This window comes from Bombina bombina, chromosome 3, assembly GCF_027579735.1.
Source record: "Bombina bombina isolate aBomBom1 chromosome 3, aBomBom1.pri, whole genome shotgun sequence".
Lineage (NCBI taxonomy): Eukaryota > Metazoa > Chordata > Amphibia > Anura > Bombinatoridae > Bombina > Bombina bombina.
The window spans coordinates 563,057,317-563,082,691 of NC_069501.1; the positions used below are offsets into that span (position 1 = coordinate 563,057,317).

Below are 25,375 nucleotides of genomic sequence, written 5' to 3' on the forward strand. Positions count from 1 at the left end.
TTTCTAAAATATAGAATGGGTTATCCTGCTGGGATACAAGAAGAGCACACTGTCAGTTTGCTCCCAGCTGTGTGATATATAAAAAAGGGAGCAATTGAATATGGAGACCATCCCTTAGTTACTATTGAACATGCAGCGGCTGATACTCCAATCACTGGGTGACACACTGACACAGGCAGAATTTACAACTCACATATTGTCGCGGATAAAAAGATGACACAAAACCATTTGCATCCTCAGAATCTCAACGCCAACAAATATGCAACATAAAACTGAGTGCATCTGAAATTGGCACAATATGAATGGTGAGATGCAACAAGTAAAAGATGAAAATGTTGCAGTTTCCCTAGGTAATCATGATCTTCTTCCCACACACATGACTGCAGCCCACATACTTAGCCTCTTATCCACGTATGTGAACTTTTCAAACATATACAATTTGCTCCTTTCATCCATATACACATGAATGGCCAGCACCAAACACACATGATCTGTTTTTCACAATTATACATAAGAGCATTAGTTACAGGGACATTCCGGTCAAAATTTAAATGCACATATATGAATTACATCTCTGAATAGAAACATATTTGCAATATACATGTACTGGCAAAAATGCTTCTAGTGAAAGCTATCACCGTTTTGGTGTTATCATTTTTCTATGCACGTGCATGTGAAGCATAACTAGATATTCTCAGTGCGCCAGCATTTTAAATGCTGCAGCTGCTCAAAGCACCAGTGGGGCTTGTAGCATGGCAGCAATTAACAAATTGAGTCATTACCAGATGGTACAAGCACCTTAGGCTCTCTGAGCAAGTGCTGTGTTTAAAATGCTGGTGCACGGTGCATACTTAAATACACATTTAAAACTGCTATAGTTTTTATTAGAAGCATTATTGCAAATACATGTATATTATAAAAATGTTTCTATTCAAAACTGAAATCTATTCATGTGGATTCCAATTTTGGCTGTAATGTCCCTTTAAATATACTGGTAACATCCTTTTAACCCACTAGCTTACAAAGAATGGCTGGACTGCAGCCCTCTCTAATATATAAGAGATTTAACTCTAGCAATAACCCTAATTTGCAACATTTTGTTAAGGCCAATGCTTTAAAATCACTGTTTTTAGTAGTATCATTAAAAGGAAATAAAACCCCAAAAAATGATTTCATGATTAAAATAAAAACTACAATTTTAAGCAACTTTCCAATTTACTTCTATTATCTATTTTGCATAATTCTTTCAATATCCTATGTTGAAGAAACAGCAATGCACAAGGGTGAGCCAATAACATGAGGCATATATGTGCAGTCACCAATCAGCAGCTCCTGATCATACCTAGGTATGCTTTTCAACAAAGGATACCAAAATTACAAATTAGATAATTGAAGCAAATTGGAAAGTTGTTTAAAATGTCATGTTCTAACTGAATACTGACAAAAGAAATGTGGGTTTCATGGCACTTTAAAGGGACACTGAACCTAAAAAAAAAAATATTTCGTGATTCAGACAGAGCATGCAATTTTAAGCAACTTTCTAATTTACTCCTATTATCAATTTTTCTTCATTCTCTTGCTATCTTTATTTGCATCTAAGTTATTTTTTGGTTTAGTACCCAGGGCAGCACTTGTTTATTAGTCGGTTAAATTAATCCACCAATCAGCAAGAACAACCCAGGTTGCTCACCAAAAATGGGCCGGCATCTAAACTTAAATTCTTGCTTTTCAAATGAAGATACCAAGAGAATGAAGAAAAATTGATAATAGGAGTAAATTAGAAAGTTGCTTTAAATTGCATGCTCTATCTGAATCATGAAAGAAAAAAATAAGTTCCGTGTCCCTTTAAGGGCCCAATTCTGAAAAGCTCTCTTGGGTCTTGCAAGGTTTATGAGGTATCCTCAGTATTTTGAAGTCCCTTAAAGAATTTTAGAAAGGCAAATTTTGGTTTATGCTGTTTGTCCAGCTCAGTGTTTCTCAACTCCAGTCCTCAGAATCCTCTTAACAGGCCGGATTTTCATCAAATCTGAACTGCCGCACAGGTGAAATAATCAGCTGATACAGTAACCATGGTTACTAACCTGCACTCACCTATCAGCTGATTATTTCAACCTGTGCACTAACTCAAATATCATGAAAATCTGGCCTGTTAAGGATACTTGTCATTGAGAAAGATCTGGATGTGAAGGAGAAACACATGCATTAGAATATAATGCTAAAAAAAATCTCGGTTTCTCTTCATACCGGCGAGTTTTTGGTTACTGGGCCCTAAGTCGTCAACATTTTAAAGATACCAATGCAAAGGCAATGGGCCGGATTTAACAAACATCTTTATCTGCCCGTAGTTTCCGGCTCGCCGGAAACGTAAGTTAAGAAGCAGCGTTTGTAAGATCGCTGCTCCTTAACTTGTCCACCAACTTTTAGGTGGCGTACCCGGGCCCTGTGCCTATCTCTTCTTATGGCCAATCACTTCTGCACTCTGCCCACCCCCAGCCCTCCCTCCCCTCCTACCTCTTCAGTGTGCACTTAGTGTACCGTAACCATACCGGTCTGGTGGGCATCATATGTGGCTCCTTCACTTTAGAGACAGTGTCAGACAGTCATGCGGTCAGGAACCAGGCATCCCCCTCACAATTCTCCAGTTCCCGTTTAGAGAGACAGCACAGTAGTGAAAGTCTCCACTGCTCCACACGTCACTGAGCAGTGAGCACAGATAGGCAGGCAGGTTTAGGCATGCTAACAACATTAATAGTGAAATTGGGCAGGGGAGGAGCAAAGTACAAACAAGCAAAAGCAGCCGGGAAAACTATTTGTGGAAATTGTGGCGCTGGCTCAAGGGGCAAAAAAATGTCTACAACTTCCCCAGTTCCACTAATGTTCACAACTGCTGGCCCCTCTAATAAAAAAAATCTATGCATCTCTATATTGTATTTCTATGAATTTCAATAAAATTTAAAAAAAAAAAAAAATTTGGTTGGTGGTGTCACCCCCTGGAGGGTGTCACCCGGGTGCGGCCTGCACCCCCCGCACTCCCTAGTGATGCCACTGAACATTATCCCCTTGTTTGTTGGCATTGTTTATCAATAGGTAAATTTCAGCCACCACTTGCAATTTTTGAAAGAGAAAATAAGGACTTGTCATTATTTTTACAAAATCACTATTTTCTTGCAGTTCCTTATCTTGTAATCTCTGCTGAAGCCAGTTCATATACATATATATTTAAAATCTGCTGCCTTCGCTGAACTAGGTTCTCAGACGTGTCTCACGGCATGAGAATGAGGCTTCCATTGGAGTCTAGGAAGCACGCTCTTGTGAGTGCAATGCCTCCTTGCAATGCAAACGCGAGGTCGCGTTCTCATTGCACCTAACTTGGGCTCCACTTGTAATCTGGCCCTAAATAAATGCTACATAGAATGATGCATTCAAAGAAAAAATAGTCTGAGAATAGCATATATATGTATTTTTTAAAGTTTCATTAGCTGTTTAAATATTGACAAAATAAGTGTAAAGTATTAGTGTCTTTTAAAACAATGGGAGCTGCCATGTTGTAGGTTACCTAGGTTACCTTCCTCTGCTCTGGCCAATTAAGGACAGTTATAAATAGGTCACTAGAGTGTACAACCAATGGCTGTGTGGAATATATCTGTGTTCTGCACTTCCATTTCTAACAGGAACTGAAAAGCTCACAATTTTAGAATGGACTTAAAGGGACGCGGAACTCAAAATTTTTCTTTCGTGATTCAGATAGAGCATGCGATTTTAAGCAACTTTCTAATTTACTCCTATTATCAATTTTTCTTCGTTCTCTTGCTTTCTTTATTTAAAAAGCTATTTTTTGGTTCAGAACAATGGAAAGCACTTGTTTATTGGTGGGTGAATTTATCCCCCATTCAGAAAGAACAACCCAGGTTGTTTACCAAACATGGGCCGGCATCTAAACTTACATTCTTGCATTTCAAATACAGATTCCAAGAGAATGAAGAAAATTTGATAATAGGAGTAAATTAGAAAGTTGCTTAAAATTGCATGGTTTATCTGAAGCACAAAAGAAATAATTTGGGTTCAATGCCCCTTAAAAGAAAAAGGGGACAAAATATATAATGACAGTATATTGCAGAGGGTTTTTTTTGTATACAGTTTATCATTTTATATTACCATTGCACAGTTGTTTCACTACATTTAATTAAACATTTTATCTTAAAGTAATATGAAGCCCAAAAATGTTCTTTTGTGATTTAGACACAGCATACCATTTTAAAAAAACGTTCCATTTTGCTTATGTTATTAAATTTGCTTCATTCCCATGATATTCTGTGTGGAAGAGATTCCTAGGTAGACATCCGTAGCACTACATGGCAGGAAATAGTGCTGCCATTTAGTTTTCTTGCAAATGGATAAGCATACATACCTGCTTTTCAACAAAGATACAAAGAGAACGAAGACAATTTGATTATAGATGAAAATTTGATTATAGAAGAAAATTATAAAGTTGTATAAAATTGCATGCTCTATCTGAATCATAAAATAAACGTTTTGGGTTTCATATCCCTTTAAAATCTCAAAGTGTTTACATTCGCATTAAAGGGACACTAAACCCAAATATTTTCTTTCATGATTTAAGTAGAAAATACAATTTTAAACAACATTCCAATTTACTTCTATTATCTAATTTGCTTCATTCTTTATATATAATTTATTGAAGAAATAGCAATGCACATGGGTGAACCAATCACACAAGGCATCTATATGCAGCAACCAATCAGCAGCTACTGAGCCTATCTAGATATGCTTTTCTGCAAAGTATATCTAGAGAATGACACAAATTAGATAATAGAAGAAAATTAGAAAGATGTTTAAAATTGTATGCTCTTTCTAAATCATGAAAGAAAAAAAAAATGGGTTTCATGTCCCTTTAAGTAGCATGACACGACAGGGTGAAAGAAAAAAAAATATGTCGTAAGTAGCCTACTGCTCCAGTAATAGCAATGTTCTCCCAGGACCTTTTTAGAATTTGCACCACCCGGCAGATTTTACTGACTACCCAGCTAAAATGTACGCCAATATTAAGCTTAAATGATCTAATATTAAAAATGTTCAATGCTTATTGCAATGATTATCGTTAAATAAATCTATGTTAAATTATGCAATAAATTTGTGTCTTGGATAGCAGAGAATGTTACAATTTTACAAAAGCATTACTCTGCCCCCACCCGGCTACTTCATATTGCCACCCGGCTACTTCATAATGCCACCCGGCTACTTCATATTGCCACCCGGCTACTTCATATTGCCACCCGGCTACTTCATATTGCCACCCGGCTACTTCATAATGCCACCCGGCTACTTCATATTGCCACCCGGCTACTTCATAATGCCACCCGGCTACTTCATATTGCCACCCGGCTACTTCATAATGCCACCCGGCTGACAAAATGTTCTATAGAGAACACTGAATAGGGTAGAAAGACATCAAGAGAAGAAGCATGAGATATCAAATCTGTTCACCCCACTGCAGTTTTACATTGAAAGAGAACTAGAAATTGTTTGGCAAAAAAGTGAGCCTGATCCAATGTAGGATGAAAGTCATTTCCCTCTAGCAACAGAGAAGTGCAGTGAGAAAATTAGAAATTGTAACAAAGGTTGAGCTGTCCCAGTATAAACTCTTAACCTAAACTCATCCCAGTGTCCTCCCGCGACTTCTGGTGGTGATAAAAATAATGTTCAGCATAACCTTGTAAAGTTAGTGAACACCCTGCTCTGTATAATTATAGGCAGTATCTATACACTGATAATGAGCACACTGCTGTATAATGGTGCTGAGTATCTATACACTGATAACGAACACACTGCTCTGTATAATGATGATGAGTATCTATACACTGATAACGAACACACTGCTCTGTATAATAATGATGAGTATCTATACACTGATAATGAACACACTGCTCTGTATAATGATGATGAGTATCTATACACTGATAATGACCACACTGCTCTGTATAATGATGATGAGTATCTATACACTGATAATGAACACACTGCTCTGTATAATGATGATGAGTATCTATACACTGATAATGAGCACACTGCTCTGTATAATGATGAGTATCTATACACTGATAATGAGCACACTGCTCTGTATAATGATGATGAGTATCTATACAATGATAATGAACACACTGCTCTGTATAAAGATGAGTATCTATACACTGATAATGAGCACACTGCTCTGTATAATGATAATGAGTATCTATACACTGATAACGAACACACTGCTGTATAATGGTGCTGAGTATCTATACACCGATAACGAACACACTGCTCTGTATAATGATAATGAGTATCTATACACTGATAATGAGCACACTGCTCTGTATAATGATGATGAGTATCTATACACTGATAATGATTACACTGCTCTGTATAATAATGATGAGTATATATACACTGATAATGAGCACACTGCACTGTATAATGATGATGAGTATCTATACACTGATAATAAACACACTGCTCTGTATAATGATGCTGAGTATCTATACACTGATAATGATCATACTGCTCTGTATAATGATGATGAGTATCTATACACTGATAATGAGCACACTGCTCTGTATAATGATGATGAGTATCTATACACTGATAATGATCACACTGCTCTGTATAATGATGATGAGTATCTATACACTGATAATGATTACACTGCTCTGTATAATGATGATGAGTATCTATACACTGATAATGAGCACACTGCTCTGTATAATAATGATCAGTATCTATACACTGATAATGAACACACTGCTCTGTATAATGATGAGTATCTATACACTGATAACGAACACACTGCTCTGTATAATGATAATGAGTATCTATACACTGATAATGATCACACTGCTCTGTATAATGATGATGAGTATCTATACACTGATAATGAGCACACTGCTCTGTATAATGATGATGAGTATCTATACACTGATAATGAGCACACTGCTCTGTATAATGATAAGTATCTATACACTGATAATGAACACACTGCTCTGTATAATGATGGTGAGTATCTATACACTGATAATGAGCACACTGCTCTGTATAATGATGATGAGTATCTATACACTGATAATGAGCACACTGCTCTGTATAATGATAATTATCTATACACTGATAATGAACACACTGCTCTGTATAATGGTGCTGATTATCTATACACTGATAATGAGCACACTGCTCTGTATAATGATGATGAGTATCTATACACTGATAATGATTACACTGCTCTGTATAATAATGATGAGTATCTATACACTGATAACGAACACGCTGCTCTGTATAATGATGATGAGTATCTATACACTGATAATGAGCACACTGCACTGTATAATGATAATGAGCACACTGCTCTGTATAATGATGATGAGTATCTATACACTGATAATGAGCACACTGCTCTGTATAATGATAAGTATCTATACACTGATAATGAACACACTGCTCTGTATAATGATGGTGAGTATCTATACACTGATAATGAGCACACTGCTCTGTATAATGATGATGAGTATCTATACACTGATAATGAGCACACTGCTCTGTATAATGATAATTATCTATACACTGATAATGAACACACTGCTCTGTATAATGGTGCTGATTATCTATACACTGATAATGAGCACACTGCTCTGTATAATGATGATGAGTATCTATACACTGATAATGATTACACTGCTCTGTATAATAATGATGAGTATCTATACACTGATAACGAACACGCTGCTCTGTATAATGATGATGAGTATCTATACACTGATAATGAGCACACTGCACTGTATAATGATAATGATCACACTGCTCTGTATAATGATAATGAGTATCTATACACTGATAATGAGCACACTGCTCTGTATAATGATGATGAGTATCTATACACTGATAATGAGCACACTGCTCTGTATAATGATAAGTATCTATACACTGATAATGAACACGCTGCTCTGTATAATGATGATGAGTATCTATACACTGATAACGAACACGCTGCTCTGTATAATGATGATGAGTATCTATACACTGATAATGAGCACACTGCTCTGTATAATGATGAGTATCTATACACTGATAATGAGCACACTGCTCTGTATAATGATGAGTATCTATACACTGATAATGAGCACACTGCTCTGTATAATGATGATGAGTATCTATACACTGATAATGAGCACACTGCTCTGTATAATGATGATGAGTATCTATACACTGATAATGAACACACTGCTCTGTATAATGATGATGAGTATCTATACACTGATAATGAGCACACTGCTCTGTATAATGATGAGTATCTATACACTGATAATGAGCACACTGCTCTGTATAATGATGAGTATCTATACACTGATAATGAGCACACTGCTCTGTATAATGATGATGAGTATCTATACACTGATAATGAGCACACTGCTCTGTATAATGATGATGAGTATCTATACACTGATAATGAACACACTGCTCTGTATAATGATGATGAGTATCTATACACTGATAATGAGCACACTGCTCTGTATAATGATGATGAGTATATATACACTGATAATGATCACACTGCTCTGTATAATTATGATGAGTATCTATACACTGATAATGAGCACACTGCTCTGTATAATAATGATGAGTATCTATACACTGATAAGGAACACACTGCTCTGTGTAATGATGAATATCTATACACTGATAATGAGCCTACTGCTCTGTATAATGATGATGAGTATCTATACACTGATAATGATCACACTGCTCTGTATAATGATGATGAGTATCTATACACTGATAATCATCACACTGCTCTGTATAATAATGATTAGTATCTATACACTGATAATGAGCACACTGCACTGTATAATGATGCTGAGTATCTATACACTGATAATGAACACACTGCTCTGTATAATGATGGTGAGTATCTATACACTGATAATGAGCACACTGCTCTGTATAATGATGATGAGTATCTATACACTGATAATGAGCACACTGCTCTGTATAATGATAATTATCTATACACTGATAATGAACACACTGCTCTGTATAATGGTGCTGATTATCTATACACTGATAATGAGCACACTGCTCTGTATAATGATGATGAGTATCTATACACTGATAATGATTACACTGCTCTGTATAATAATGATGAGTATCTATACACTGATAATGAGCACACTGCTCTGTATAATGATGATGAGTATCTATACACTGATAATGATCACACTGCTCTGTATAATAATGATTAGTATCTATACACTGATAATGAGCACACTGCTCTGTATAATGCTGCTTAATATCTATACACTGATAATGATCACACTGCTCTGTATAATAATGAGTATCTATACACTGATAATGAGCACACTGCTCTGTATAATGATGATGAGTATCTATACACTGATAATGAGCACACTGCACTGTATAATGATGGTGAGTATCTATACACTGATAATGAGCACACTGCTCTGTATAATGATGGTGAGTATCTATACACTGATAATGAACACACTGTTCTGTATAATGATGATGAGTATCAATACACTGATAATGAACACACACTGCACTGTATAATGGTGCTGAGTATCTAGACACTGATAATGAGCACACTGCACTGTATAATGATGATGATAAGGAACACACTGCTCTGTATAATAATGATGAGTATCTATACACTGATAATAAACACAGTGCTCTTTATAATGATGATGAGTATCTATACACTGATAGTGAGCACACTGCTCTGTATAATGATTATTAGTATCTATACACTGATAAGGAACACACTGCACTGTATAATAATGATGAGTTTCTATACACCTCTAATGAACACACTGCTCTGTATAATGATGAGTATTTATACACTGATAAGAACACATTGCTCTGTATAATGATGATGAGTATCTATACACTGATAATGAACAAACTGCTCTGTATAATGATTCTGAGTATCTATTCACTGATAATGAACACACTGCTCTGTACAATGCTGAGGATTATCTATACTAATGAGCACACTGCTCTGTATAATGATGATGAGTATCTATACACTGATAATGAGCACACTGCTGTGTATAATGATGATGAGTATCTATACATTGATAATGATCACACTGCTCTGTATAATGATGATGAGTATCTATACACCGATAATGAGTACACTGCTCTGTATAATGATGATGAGTATCTATACACTGATAAAGAACACATTGCTCTGTATAATAATGATGAGTATCTATACACTGATAAAGAACACATTGCTCTGTTTAATGATGATGAGTATCTATACACTGATAGTGAGGACACTGCTCTGTATAATGATTATTAGTATCTATACACTGATAAGGAACACACTGCTCTGTATAATAATGATGAGTATCTATACACTGATAATGAACACACTGTTCTGTATAATAATGATGAGTATCTATACACTGATAATGAACACACTGTTCTGTATAATGATGATGAGTATATATACACTGATAATGAACACACTGCTCTGTATAATGATAATGAGTATATATACACTGATAGTAAACACACTGCTGTGTATAATGATGAGTATCTATACACTGATAAAGAACACATTGCTCTGTATAATGATGATGAGTATCTATACACTGATAATGAGCACACTGCTCTGTATAATGATGATGAGTATCTATACACTGATAAAGAACACATTGCTCTGTATAATGATGATGAGTATCTATACACTGATCATGAGCACACTGCTCTGTATAATAATGATGAGTATCTATACACTGATAATGAGCACACTGCTCTGTATAATGTTGATGAGTATCTATACACTGATAATGAACACACTGTTCTGTATAATGATGATGAGTATCTATACACTGATAATGAGCACACTGCTCTCTATAATGATGATAAGTATCTATACACTGATAATGAACACACTGTTCTGTATAATGATGATGAGTATCAATACACTGATAATGAACACACACTGCACTGTATAATGGTGCTGAGTATCTAGACACTGATAATGAGCACACTGCTCTGTATAATAATGATGAGTATCTATACACTGATAATAAACACAGTGCTCTTTATAATGATGATGAGTATCTATACACTGATAGTGAACACACTGCTCTGTATAATGATTATTAGTATCTATAAACTGATAAGGAACACACTGCACTGTATAATAATGATGAGTTTCTATACACCTCTAATGAACACACTGCTCTGTATAATGATGAGTATTTATACACTGATAAGAACACATTGCTCTGTATAATGATGATGAGTATCTATACACTGATAATGAACAAACTGCTCTGTATAATGATTCTGAGTATCTATTCACTGATAATGAACACACTGCTCTGTACAATGCTGAGGATTATCTATACTAATGAGCACACTGCTCTGTATAATGATGATGAGTATCTATACACTGATAATGAGCACACTGCTGTGTATAATGATGATGAGTATCTATACATTGATAATGATCACACTGCTCTGTATAATGATGATGAGTATCTATACACTGATAATGAGTACACTGCTCTGTATAATGATGATGAGTATCTATACACTGATAGTGAGGACACTGCTCTGTATAATGATTATTAGTATCTATACACTGATAAGGAACACACTGCTCTGTATAATAATGATGAGTATCTATACACTGATAATGAGCACACTGTTCTGTATAATGATGATGAGTATATATACACTGATAATGAACACACTGCTCTGTATAATGATAATGAGTATATATACACTGATAGTAAACACACTGCTGTGTATAATGATGAGTATCTATACACTGATAAAGAACACATTGCTCTGTATAATGATGATGAGTATCTATACACTGATAATGAGCACACTGCTCTGTATAATGATGATGAGTATCTATACACTGATAAAGAACACATTGCTCTGTATAATGATGATGAGTATCTATACACTGATCATGAGCACACTGCTCTGTATAATAATGATGAGTATCTATACACTGATAATGAGCACACTGCTCTATATAATGTTGATGAGTATCTATACACTGATAATGAACACACTGTTCTGTATAATGATGATGAGTATCTATACACTGATAATGAACACACTGTTCTGTATAATGATGATGAGTATCTATACACTGATAATGAACACGCTGCTCTGTATAATGATGATGAGTATCTATACACTGATAATGATCACACTGCTCTGTATAATGATAATGAGTATATATACACTGATAGTAAACACACTGCTGTGTATAATGATGAGTATCTATACACTGATAAAGAGCACACTGCTGTGTATAATGATGAGTATCTATACACTGATAAAGAACACATTGCTCTGTATAATGATGATGAGTATCTATACACTGATAATGAGCACACTGCTCTGTATAATGATGATGAGTATCTATACACTGATAATGAGCACACTGCTCTGTATAATGATGATGAGTATCTATACACTGATCATGAGCACACTGCTCTGTATAATGATGATGAGTATATATACAATGATAATGAGCACACTGCTCTGTATAATGATGATGAGTATATATACACTGATAATGAGCACACTGCTCTGTATAATGATGAGTATCTATACACTGATAATGAGCACACTGCTCTGTATAATGATAATAAGTATCTATACACTGATAATGAGCACACTGCTCTGTATAATGATGATGAGTATCTATACACTGATAATGATCACAATGCACTGTATAATAATAATGAGTATCTATACACTGATAATGAGCACACTATACACTGATAATGATCACACTGCTCTGTATAATGATGATGAGTATCTATACACTGATAATGAGCACACTGCTCTGTATAATGATGATGAGTATCTATACACTGATAATGAGCACACTGCTCTGTATAATGGTGATGAGTATCTATAAACAGATAATGAGCACACTGCTCTGTATAATGATGATGAGTATCTATACACTGATAATGAGCACACTGCTCTGTATAATGATGATGAGTATCTATACACTGATAATGAACACACTGCTCTGTATAATGATGATGAGTATCTATACACTTATAATGAACACACTGCTCTGTATAATGATGATGAGTATCTATACACTGATAATAAGAACACTGCTCTGTATAATGATGATGAGTATCTATACACTGATAATGAACAAACTGCTCTGTATAATAATGATGAGTATCTATACACTGATAATGAACACACTGCTCTGTATAATGATGATGAGTATCTATACACTGATAATGAGCACACTGCTCTGTATAATGGGGATGAGTATCTATAAACAGATAATGAGCACACTGCTCTGTATAATGATGATGAGTATCTATACACTGATAATGATCATACTTCTCTGTATAATGATGATGAGTATCTATACACTGATAACGAACACACTGCTCTGTATAATGATAATGAGTATCTATACACTGATAATGATCACACTGCTCTGTATAATGATGATGAGTATCTATACACTGATAATGAACACACTGCTCTGTATAATGATGATGAGTTTCTATACACTTATAATGAACACACTGCTCTGTATAATAAGTATCTATACACCTCTAATGAACACACTGCTCTGTATAATAAGTATCTATACACTGATAATGAGCACACAGCACTGTATAATAATGATGAATATCTATACACTGATAATGAACACACTGCTGTGTATAATGATGATGAGTATCTATACACTGATAATGAGCACACTGCTCTGTATAATGATGATGAGTATCTATACACTGATAATGAGCACACTGCTCTGTATAATGATGATGAGTATCTATACACTGATAATGAGAACAATGCTCTGTATAATTATGATGAGTATCTATACACTGATAATGAGCACACTGCACTGTATAATGATGATGAGTATCTATACACCTCTAATGAACACACTGCTCTGTATAATAATAATGAGTATCTATACACTGATAATGAACACACTGCACAGTATAATGATGATGAGTATATATACACTGATAATGAACACACTGCTCTGTATAATTATGATGAGTATCTATACACTGATAATGAGCACACTGCTCTGTATAATGATGATGAGTATCTATACAATGATAATGAGCACACTGCTCTGTATAATGATGATGAGTATCTATACACTGATAATAAACACACTGCTCTGTATAATGATGATGAGTATCTATACACTAATAATGAACACACTGCTCTGTATAATGATAAAGAGTATCTATACACTGATAATGAGCACACTGCTCTGTATAATGATGATGAGTATCTATACACTGATAATGAACATACTGCTCTGTATAATGATTCTGAGTATCTATACACTGATAATGAGCACAATGCACTGTATAATGATGATGAGTATCTATACACTGATAATGATCACACTGCTCTGTATAATGATAAAGAGTATCTATACACTGATAATGAGCACACTGCTCTGTATAATGATGATGAGTATCTATACACTGATAATGAACATACTGCTCTGTATAATGATTCTGAGTATCTATACACTGATAATGAGCACACTGCACTGTATAATACTGATGAGTATCTAAACACTGATAATGAACACACTGCTCTGTATAATGATGATGAGTATCTATACACTGATAATGAGCACATTGCACTGTATAATACTGATGAGTATCTAAACACTGATAATGAACACACTGCTTTGTATAAAGATGACGAGTATCTATACACTGATAATGAACACACTGCTCTGTATAATGATGATGAGTATCTATACACTGATAATGAGCACACTGCTCTGTATAATGATGATGAGTATCTATACACTGATAATGAGCACACTGCTCTGTATAATGATGAGTATCTATACACTGATAATGAACACACTGCTCTGTATAATGATGATGAGTTTCTATACACTGATAATGAACACACTGCTCTGTATAATGATGATGAGTATCTATACACTGATAATGAACACACTGCTCTGTATAATGATGATGAGTATCTATACACTGATAATGAGCACACTGCTCTGTATAATGATGATGAGTATCTATACACTGATAATGAGCACATTGCACTGTATAATACTGATGAGTATCTAAACACTGATAATGAGCACACTGCTTTGTATAAAGATGATGAGTATCTATACACTGATAATGAACACACTGCTCTGTATAATGATGATGAGTATATATACACTGATAATGAGCACACTGCTCTGTATAATGATGATGAGTATCTATACACTGATAATGAGCACACTGCTCTGTATAATAATGAGTATCTATACACTGATAATGAACACACTGCTCTGTATAATGATGATGAGTATCTATACACTGATAATGAGCACACTGCTCTGTATAATGATGATGAGTATCTATACACTGATAATGAGCACACTGCTCTGTATAATGATGATGAGTATCTATACACTGATAAAGAACACATTGCTCTGTATAATGATGATGAGTATCTATACACTGATAATGAACACACTGCTCTGTATAATAATGATGAGTATCTACACACTGATAATGAACACACTGCTCTGTATAATAATGATTCGTATCTATACACTGATAATGAACACACTGCTCTGTATAATGATGATGAGTATCTATACACTGATAATGAGCACACTGCTCTGTATAATGATGATGAGTATCTATACACTGATAATGAGCACACTGCACTGTATAATAATGATGAGTATCTATACACTGATAATGAACACACTGCTCTGTATAATGATAAAGAGTATCTATACACTGATAATGATCACACTGCTCTGTATAATGATGATGAGTATCTATACACTGATAATGAGCACACTGCTCTGTATAATAATGATGAGTATCTATACACTGATAATGAGCACACTGCTCTGTATAATGATGATGAGTATATATACACTGATAATGGGCACACTGCACTGTATAATAATGATGAGTATCTATACACTGATAATGAGCACACTGCACTGTATAATAATGATGAGTATCTATACACTGATAATGAACACACTGCTCTGTATAATAATGATGAGTATCTATACACTGATAATGAGCACACTGCTCTGTATAATGATAAAGAGTATCTATACACTGATAATGAGCTCACTGTTCTGTATAATGATGATGAGTATCTATACACTGATAATGAGCTCACTGTTCTGTATAATGATGATGAGTATCTATACACTGATAATGAGCACACTGCTCTGTATAATGATGATGAGTATCTATACACTGATAATGAGCACACTGCACTGTATAATGATAATGAGTATCTATACACTGATAATGAGCACACTGCACTGTATAATGATGATGAGTATCTATACACTGATAATGAGCACACTGCTCTGTATAATGATGATGAGTATCTATACACTGATAATGAGCACACTGCTCTGTATAATGATGATGAGTATCTATACACTGATAATGAGCACACTGCTCTGTATAAAGATGATGAGTATCTATACACTGATAATGAGCACACTGCTCTGTATAAAGATGAGTATCTATACACTGATAATGAACACACTGCTCTGTATAATGATGATGAGTATCTATACAATGATAATGAACACACTGCTCTGTATAATGATGATGAGTATCTATACACTGATAATGAGCACACTGCTCTGTATAATGATGATGAGTATCTATACACTGATAATGAGCACACTGCTCTGTATAAAGATGAGTATCTATACACTGATAATGAGCACACTGCTCTGTATAATGATGAGTATCTATACACTGATAATGAGCACACTGCTCTGTATAATGATGATGAGTATCTATACACTGATAATGAGCACATTGCACTGTATAATGATGATGAGTATCTATACACTGATAATGAGCACACTGCTCTGTATAATGATGATGAGTGTCTATACACTGATAATGAGCACACTGCTCTGTATAATGATGATGAGTATCTATACACTGATAATGAGCACACTGCTCTGTATAATGATGATGAGTATCTATACACTGATAATGAACACACTGCTCTGTATAATGATGATGAGTATCTATACAATGATAATGAGCACACTGCTCTGTATAATGATGATGAGTATCTATGCACTGATAATGAACACACTGCTCTGTATAATGATGATGAGTATCTATACACTGATAATGAGCACACTGCTCTGTATAATGATGATGAGTGTCTATACACTGATAATGAGCACACTGCTCTGTATAATGATGATGAGTATCTATACACTGATAATGAGCACACTGCTCTGTATAATGATGATGAGTATCTATACACTGATAATGAGCACACTGCTCTTTATAATGATGATGAGTATCTATACACTGATAATGAGCACACTGCTCTGTATAATGGTGATGAGTATCTATACACTGATAATGAGCACACTGCTCTGTATAATGGGGATGAGTATCTATACACTGATAATGAACACACTGCACTGTATAATGATGATGAGTATCTATACACTGATAATGAACACACTGCACTGTATAATGATGATGAGTATCTATACACTGATAATGAGCACACTGCTCTGTATAATGGGGATGAGTATCTATACACTGATAATGAGCACACTGCTCTGTATAATGATGATGAGTATCTATACACTGATAATGAACACACTGCACTGTATAATGATGATGAGTATCTATACACTGATAATGAACACACTGCACTGTATAATAATGATGAGTATCTATACACTGATAATGAACACACTGCACTGTATAATGATGATGAGTATCTATACACTGATAATGAACACACTGCACTGTATAATGATGATGAGTATCTATACACTGATAATGAACACACTGCACTGTATAATGATGATGAGTATCTATACACTGATAATGAACACACTGCACTGTATAATGATGATGAGTATCTATACACTGATAATGAGCACACTGCTCTGTATAATGGGGATGAGTATCTATACACTGATAATGAGCACACTGCTCTGTATAATGATGATGAGTATCTATACACTGATAATGAACACACTGCTCTGTATAATGATGATGAGTATCTATACACTGATAATGAACACACTGCACTGTATAATGATGATGAGTATCTATACACTGATAATGAACACACTGCACTGTATAATGATGATGAGTATCTATACACTGATAATGAGCACACTGCTCTGTATAATGGGGATGAGTATCTATACACTGATAATGAACACACTGCTCTGTATAATGATGATGAGTATCTATACACTGATAATGAACACACTGCACTGTATAATGATGATGAGTATCTATACACTGATAATGAGCACACTGCTCTGTATAATGGGGATGAGTATCTATACACTGATAATGAGCACACTGCTCTGTATAATGGGGATGAGTATCTATACACTGATAATGAACACACTGCACTGTATAATGATGATGAGTATCTATACACTGATAATGAGCACACTGCTCTGTATAATGGGGATGAGTATCTATACACTGATAATGAACACACTGCACTGTATAATGATGATGAGTATCTATACACTGATAATGAACACACTGCACTGTATAATGATGATGAGTATCTTTACACTGATAATGATCACACTGCTCTGTATAATGGTGCTGAATATCTATACACTGATAATGAGCACACTGCTCTGTATAATGATGATGAGTATCTATACACTGATAATGAGCACACTGCTCTGTATAATGGGGATGAGTATCTATACACTGATAATGAGCACACTGCTCTGTATAATGATGATGAGTATCTATACACTGATCATGAGCACACTGCTCTGTATAATGATGATGAGTATCTATACACTGATAATGAGCACACTGCTCTGTATAATAATGATGAGTATCTATACATTCATAATATACACACTGCTCAGTACAATGATGAGTATCTATACACTGTAAGGATGCTAAATAATTATAAAACAGTAGTGGGCAACAAGCAATAGTTACCATCTGGAGTAGCAAAGACTGCTTGTCAACCCCAGAAAACATTGATTTTTAGCCCACAAAATCCCCATGGTTCATCTTCACTTCCTCTATTTTTCCCCATACATAAATACAGCAAATGAAAAAACTTTTTTTTTAAACCGTGTGACTTAACAGTGTTGAAAGTACATGTTCTATTATCTTCTGGCCTCATGTGAACCTTTTAACACGGGTTACCATCACTAATTTATATCATACTTTCAAACAAGTTTATTTGTATAAATAATTAAAATATGTGTTAATATCACTGATAATGAACACAGTCAACCTTATAATTATGTTGAACATCTATCCACTGTTAATGAATATGATGTACTTGCATAGGATGTTAAGTATCTTTATAACCCTTCTAGCAATTTAAGGGTTATTAATATTAACACTAAGGGCTCCATGTACTAAGAGGCGGGCGGACAGCTTCTTAACTCGCAAAGCTGTCCGCCCGCCTCCGCTACACACGGGCAGCGGATCTATTGATCCGCTTGCCCGTATGTATCATTACACACTCAGCGGAGTGTGTAATGCCCGCCCCTTCAGTCGCGCGACCAATCACGCGACTGAAGGGGCTGTCAATCACCGAGAGCGAGCGAGCTCTCGGTGATTCTGCTTCGCCACCTAAGAGGTGGCGTAGGGTGTAGGAAGCAGCGGTCTAATGACCGCTGCTTCTTACATTGCGGGAAGCAGGCTCGCATATGCGAACCTGCCCCGCAAAGGCTCCGGAGCAGCTTTCGCTGCTTCGTACATGGAGCCCTTATTCTCACTGAGCTGGATCTGTCTACAATAAGCTGGTTACAAGATATTAGCCAACATTAATCCCAGCAAGACTGATCTGCTTAAAAGTGGCATATTGAGTGTCACTGTATCAATCTGTGGGGGATGGACAGACTATGTCCTATACAGCCACTTGTCTGTGTCACTGTCACCCTTTAGTGAGAGGGACAACTTCATCTCATTTGAATCCTTCTGTCACTGTGTCACCCTGCAGTAGGAGGGATAGACGTCATGTCCCATGTCTATATCTGTTTTTAACAAACAATGGCAAAACTACACAACCCAAATGGTGCAATTTTTGCAGAATACAATTCTGTTCAACAATATATCACTTCCTATCATGAATGGTAAATGTCACAGAATTCCTTTAATCTATGCAATGGTGTCCAATTAAGCAGTATATTTGAATTTCTTTAGAGTTTAAAGTTAAAAATATTTGGTCCTCTTCTCCAGTTTCTCAAAAATAGTTTTCCTTTCTGTTTGAAATACTTGAATTTATTAGGTCCCCCAGAAATAAGTCAGATACAATTCCATAACATCTAGACTGATTTCCTGCATTCAGATTGGATAAACTTGCCAATACCTAACAAGCATTTTCACAGACTTTCACAGACCTCACCCGGTGTTGCTGGTCCCCCTACAAGCTTTAAAGGGAGTGGGACATAATACTATAAAATTGTTGTTCCCTTAATATGTTCTCAATTACATTTTTTACCAGCTGCAGAGTATAAAATGTATGAGATTTGCTTTTTTTAAGGTTTATTTTTGTATATGAATTTACTGATTTTGTGTTTTGAAGCCACAACCTAATAAAATGGGCTGAGCTTGTAGGTATAATCAGATCTCATTACTTTATCACATTGTGTACATATACCTGCTTCTTTATCTTACATCTGTCCATAAACCAATCACCAATACCTGGAGAGAACAATGGAAAATTAACATTTTATTACCTTATCTCTTCTATAACCCACTGGGAGTGTAATTTCTTCTGCTGGTTGTGTTAACACAGCTTGGCCTCAAGGCCAAAAACTTTAAGGATGGGTGCCGATACCACAAGCTAAATTTACTATTTCAAATGGCAATATAAGGGTAATGGAAATACTTGTAAACAATTTAATACACTCCAGCAGGTAACGTGGATCATTAGGAACAAATTAAAGGGGAGACATTTTTTGAGTAAACTGTCCCTTTAACTATGACATCTGTACAACTAATCATTTCCTTACCATTATATATCTATACATATAACGTCTAAACAACTCATAGAAACAACTAATAGCAATAACAAACATTGAGAGGCTATTTTACTTTGGAACAAGTACATTTATGTTTTGCTCACTGTTAAATGAAAATAGTCATTCATTGTGTTGAACTGAGCATGTGTAAGTTTGTAAAGCCCAAACAAGAAACCCATAAGATGCACCATACCTCAATAGAAAGGGTTTCAAAAGGGTTCTGAAAATATTTTTATAAATCTTGTTTGAAACATGATACAAGAAGTGTTTCTGATGGACTGGAATAGGGCGTCTGAGGGGTTTTAACAAAAGCTATAGGATCAGTAAAAGCAACAGTAAAAACGCTTGAGATTTATATATCAAGTATTTAGTTATTTACTTTCATTATTTACTTTGCCCATTTTTCATGTAATTTAGCTCTAAATTTTTAAAAATTGAAATGCATCTTGCAGACTTCTCAAGGCTAAAGCTACATAGGTTTCCCTAATTGGCTTTAACTGATAACAGCTGCAAAAAATGCACTTCACACTAACATAATAACCGTGACTAGACTGGTAGTCTGCTGACTAAAGCCCAGATTGGCTCCTCCAAATAAGGCAAATGGTGGGTGGCGTTTGGCTATTAAAAAACAATTGCAGTAAAAAAAGATGTTAATGTGTTTATTGTTAATTGGTTTATAGTTAATTTGTTATTAATTTGTTTATAAAAATATTTAAAGATGGCTAATATGTTATACAATGGCAAAACAACAGACATGTCTTGTAATTACAAGGTGGTTACTGTCCCTTTAACACAGTGAAAGGTCAATTATTAAGAGACACCCACCATATATATAATATTATAACTCCACACAGAATACCTGATGCGGTGGCTTCAGCTTAGAAAACCTATGTGAAACATGTAAAACTGAATATACCCCTTAAAGGGGTCAGATTTCATGCCCAATAGCTTCTTCTTAGTCTAGTGTCACTCTTGGGTCAGACATACTCCATGCTCTATAGTTTGTTTAGTCTGTGAACCTGCAGTGGGCTGAACATCTCTATGTGTGCATTGTGCTACCCTATGGTTTGACTGACAAATTAGATGTCACAAAGGTCATCCACAATTCAAACTGTTGTCACTCTGTACTTTGAGCTGCACATTTCATGTTACTCTGTTCCTCTGTGATAGAAGGAACAGGCTCCATATGCTATATCAATTTTTTTCCTGTGCCACCCAGTCTCTATGTTCCATACTCCTTTCATCCTGTGTCACTGTCTTCTGGCTATGGAGCATCCGAGTGTACAATTCATACACTAGATATGTCTTATTACACCACTGGCAAGTTGCGGGTGGGCCATTGGAACCCCAAGAAAAATTACCTATAACCATATACAAAATTACTTTAAACAATGATCCAGTGAGTTAACATGGGTTAAAACTGAGAGATAGCCTCCCCAATCCTTATCATTATGGTTACTATTTCACCGTTGCCTTTTGCAAAGACTGAATCCCATAACCCATCCTGAATCTGTCACTTTACGTTGGGTGGGATAGACATATATTGAGGAGGCTATTTATATGCCTTGTTCACTATAAAACAGCATCACTTAACAGCTGAGACACTTCAGTAGTTAATGCAGTGTAAAAGAAAAAGAAGAGAGGGGGAGAAAGAAAAGTAGAGAGATAGATGGAGGAGAAAAAGAGGAGATATACAAAGAAAAGTATTTTATAGCATCTATCATTCTCTCCGCTTAAACATGATCACTATAAAAGTCCAAATTTATAAATTATGCTAATGATTTGTAATATAGAATATTGAAAGGCTGGTTACAGGGAAGAACAGTTATTAAGTAGTGGGCAAATCTATTTAATTCTAGTAACAATGTCTATGAAGAACAATATGGAAATATTATGCAGATTTTCCCCAAATCAGTGGTACCCAAACTTGTTGCCATGGGATACCTTTGCTATAGTTTGAAATCCGTGACACCCCTGATTTTACCATGTTACAGAGACATCAGTAACTTCACACACCATTCACTCAATAGTTTTAAAAATATTAAGAATATAATCCTAAAAATATAAATTTATATTTATATATAAAATTATCTATATTAAAAAAGTTAGTATTGAGTTTATCAGCCAGAGTAAAAGAACTAATTTTAAATCTAAACACAATATTGGAATAAATGCACATTTCGGCGATACATTCTGAACAAGTTATTGATTATTTGACTCCCAATCAACTGTGATTAACCTCTGCTCAGAATTATCTGCCCACTCTAAATATTTGCTAAACATCAGGCTGTGCAATGTTGAATTCTATGTTGGTGCATTAAATATTAATTTGTGTGATCATTTTTCACAACTTTAGTGATTATTTTTATGTCCTAAAAGAATCAATAAGATTTGAAAGTGTTATATGTGGTTATTCAAATGATAGACTTTCCTAAGCATTCTATGAACACTTGCTGAAAAGCCTGCACATCCCTTTGCAAGTGTACCTCAAACCTGCCGCTAGCGGCCCCTTAACCCCAAAAAGCTTGTCTCTGAGCTTAACCAAAAGGCAATTACCCTCAGATTGATGAAAAGCTATATTTCACTAAAAAAGAATCATTAATCAAATAAAAAATGTTTTGCCACCATACCGAAAGCACTTGTCTTCATTCATCACTAACTGTTCTATACAATTACTTTACTACCATCTGAATCAAATTATACGTTAATTTTACATGCCCACACACAGAGCTCTAGGTGATTCACAAAGCAATAAACATAATAAATACACTGCAGTAACTTATCCAGAGGGTATACATATGCAGCAAATATCACCTTATCCATTATATGACCTCTTCTTTATCATGCTTAAATCATGACCAGAGTGACTCTTGCCAGTAGCTCATATATGCAAAAGAGATAAGACATATGCATCATCTCCTAAACTCTAGCCCTTCTTCCACATCAGCGTTCATTCTAAAATCCCTTGGTACATATCTCAGTACTAGCTGGCATTCCCTACATTTATGTTTTCTAGGTACAGTTGCACTGTTAATATCCCCCAGTAATGGCATTACCTACCCAGGTAACTTATCGGCTTACTGTTAAACTACAATACCCCCCCCCTCCCAATTTACCAAATATTAGATTTTGATTAATCTTTAACCTTCCCATTACTTATCACAGTTATTTGTGCCCCCCCAGCAAGTTCTCACCTTCCAACCTGCAGAGCTATTACTATCACCCTTATCTTTGAAGTAAGGGACGAATCGCACCATCCAGTCGTAGATCTGGGATAGGGTCAAGCGCCTCTCTGGAGAGCTCTCTATGGCCTTAGTGATGAGGTCTGCATATGATAAGTTACCCCAAGCATTCCTACGTGAACTCTTGGCTTTCCTCATCTGCCCTGGATCCATGCCTGGAGGAGGCAAGGGCATATCCGATGGGGGTTCAGGAAGAGGTGGCCAGGTGCAAGAACGAGGGCGCACCTGGGGCTCCACATCTGTCTCAGCTTCCAACTTCTCCATAACTCTGGTTTCCAATAATATATTTTTCTTTTCTCATACAAGGAAAACTGGAAGTTAGATTAAATCCTCATTTAAAAAGTGGGTCCAGAAAAATAATTTGCATTTGAATTTTGTAATGTGCTATGAAAAAAAATGGATTCTGGGAGTAAAAAAATGTTTTTAACAAATCCAAATTCCTTATGTAAATAATTCAATAATTTAGGGGAAAATAACAAAAAGATAACATATAATATGAAAAATATATATATATGTTTAAAATAAAAAAGGGAAAAAAGATACAATTCCAATGTAATGTCTGTGCTGTCTTTTAAAATTACAGAAAATCACTAAGATATATCAAAAATGTAAAAAATATATACATTACTTGCCAAAAAAGCTATAAACCACACAAAAAACACACCAATGCAATGAATGCTTTCAAGATCAGTAAGAACTTGCAAGCCTAAAATGTAAATTGTCTGCCAAATGCCTAATTAATTGCAGTAATTATTGCAAACTAATTTGAATGGAAATGCTAAACAGAGTGCACAAGGAGAAATACATAAAAGGGTTAAATTATTTTGAAGCCTCACGTAAAACAATCTTAATGCAAATTCATAATTAGCAACATTGCATTTGTAAAATAGTATAGAGTAACACAAAGTGAATTGACAAAAATCAATGATAGAATAAAAAATGTGTAATGTCAAATATATATAAGATACTGATATTGTGCATTGCAATAAATACTCTCTTTTATGACATCAGAAATAATTGAAATATTTTTTTTAAATATAGGGCATCAGGG

General features: G+C 35.2%; 1 protein-coding gene across 1 annotated transcript in view; it reads right to left on the reverse strand.

The window, feature by feature from the left end:
• The window catches only part of FOXO6 (forkhead box O6), an 82,110-nt gene extending 57,522 nt beyond the window's left edge, over nt 1-24,588 (reverse strand). Inside the window, exon 1 of the mRNA XM_053704782.1 lies at nt 24,277-24,588. Within this exon, the coding sequence (XP_053560757.1) occupies nt 24,277-24,588 (312 nt within the window). The remainder of the gene's footprint in view (nt 1-24,276) is intronic.
• Between the last annotated feature and the right edge of the window lie 787 nt (nt 24,589-25,375).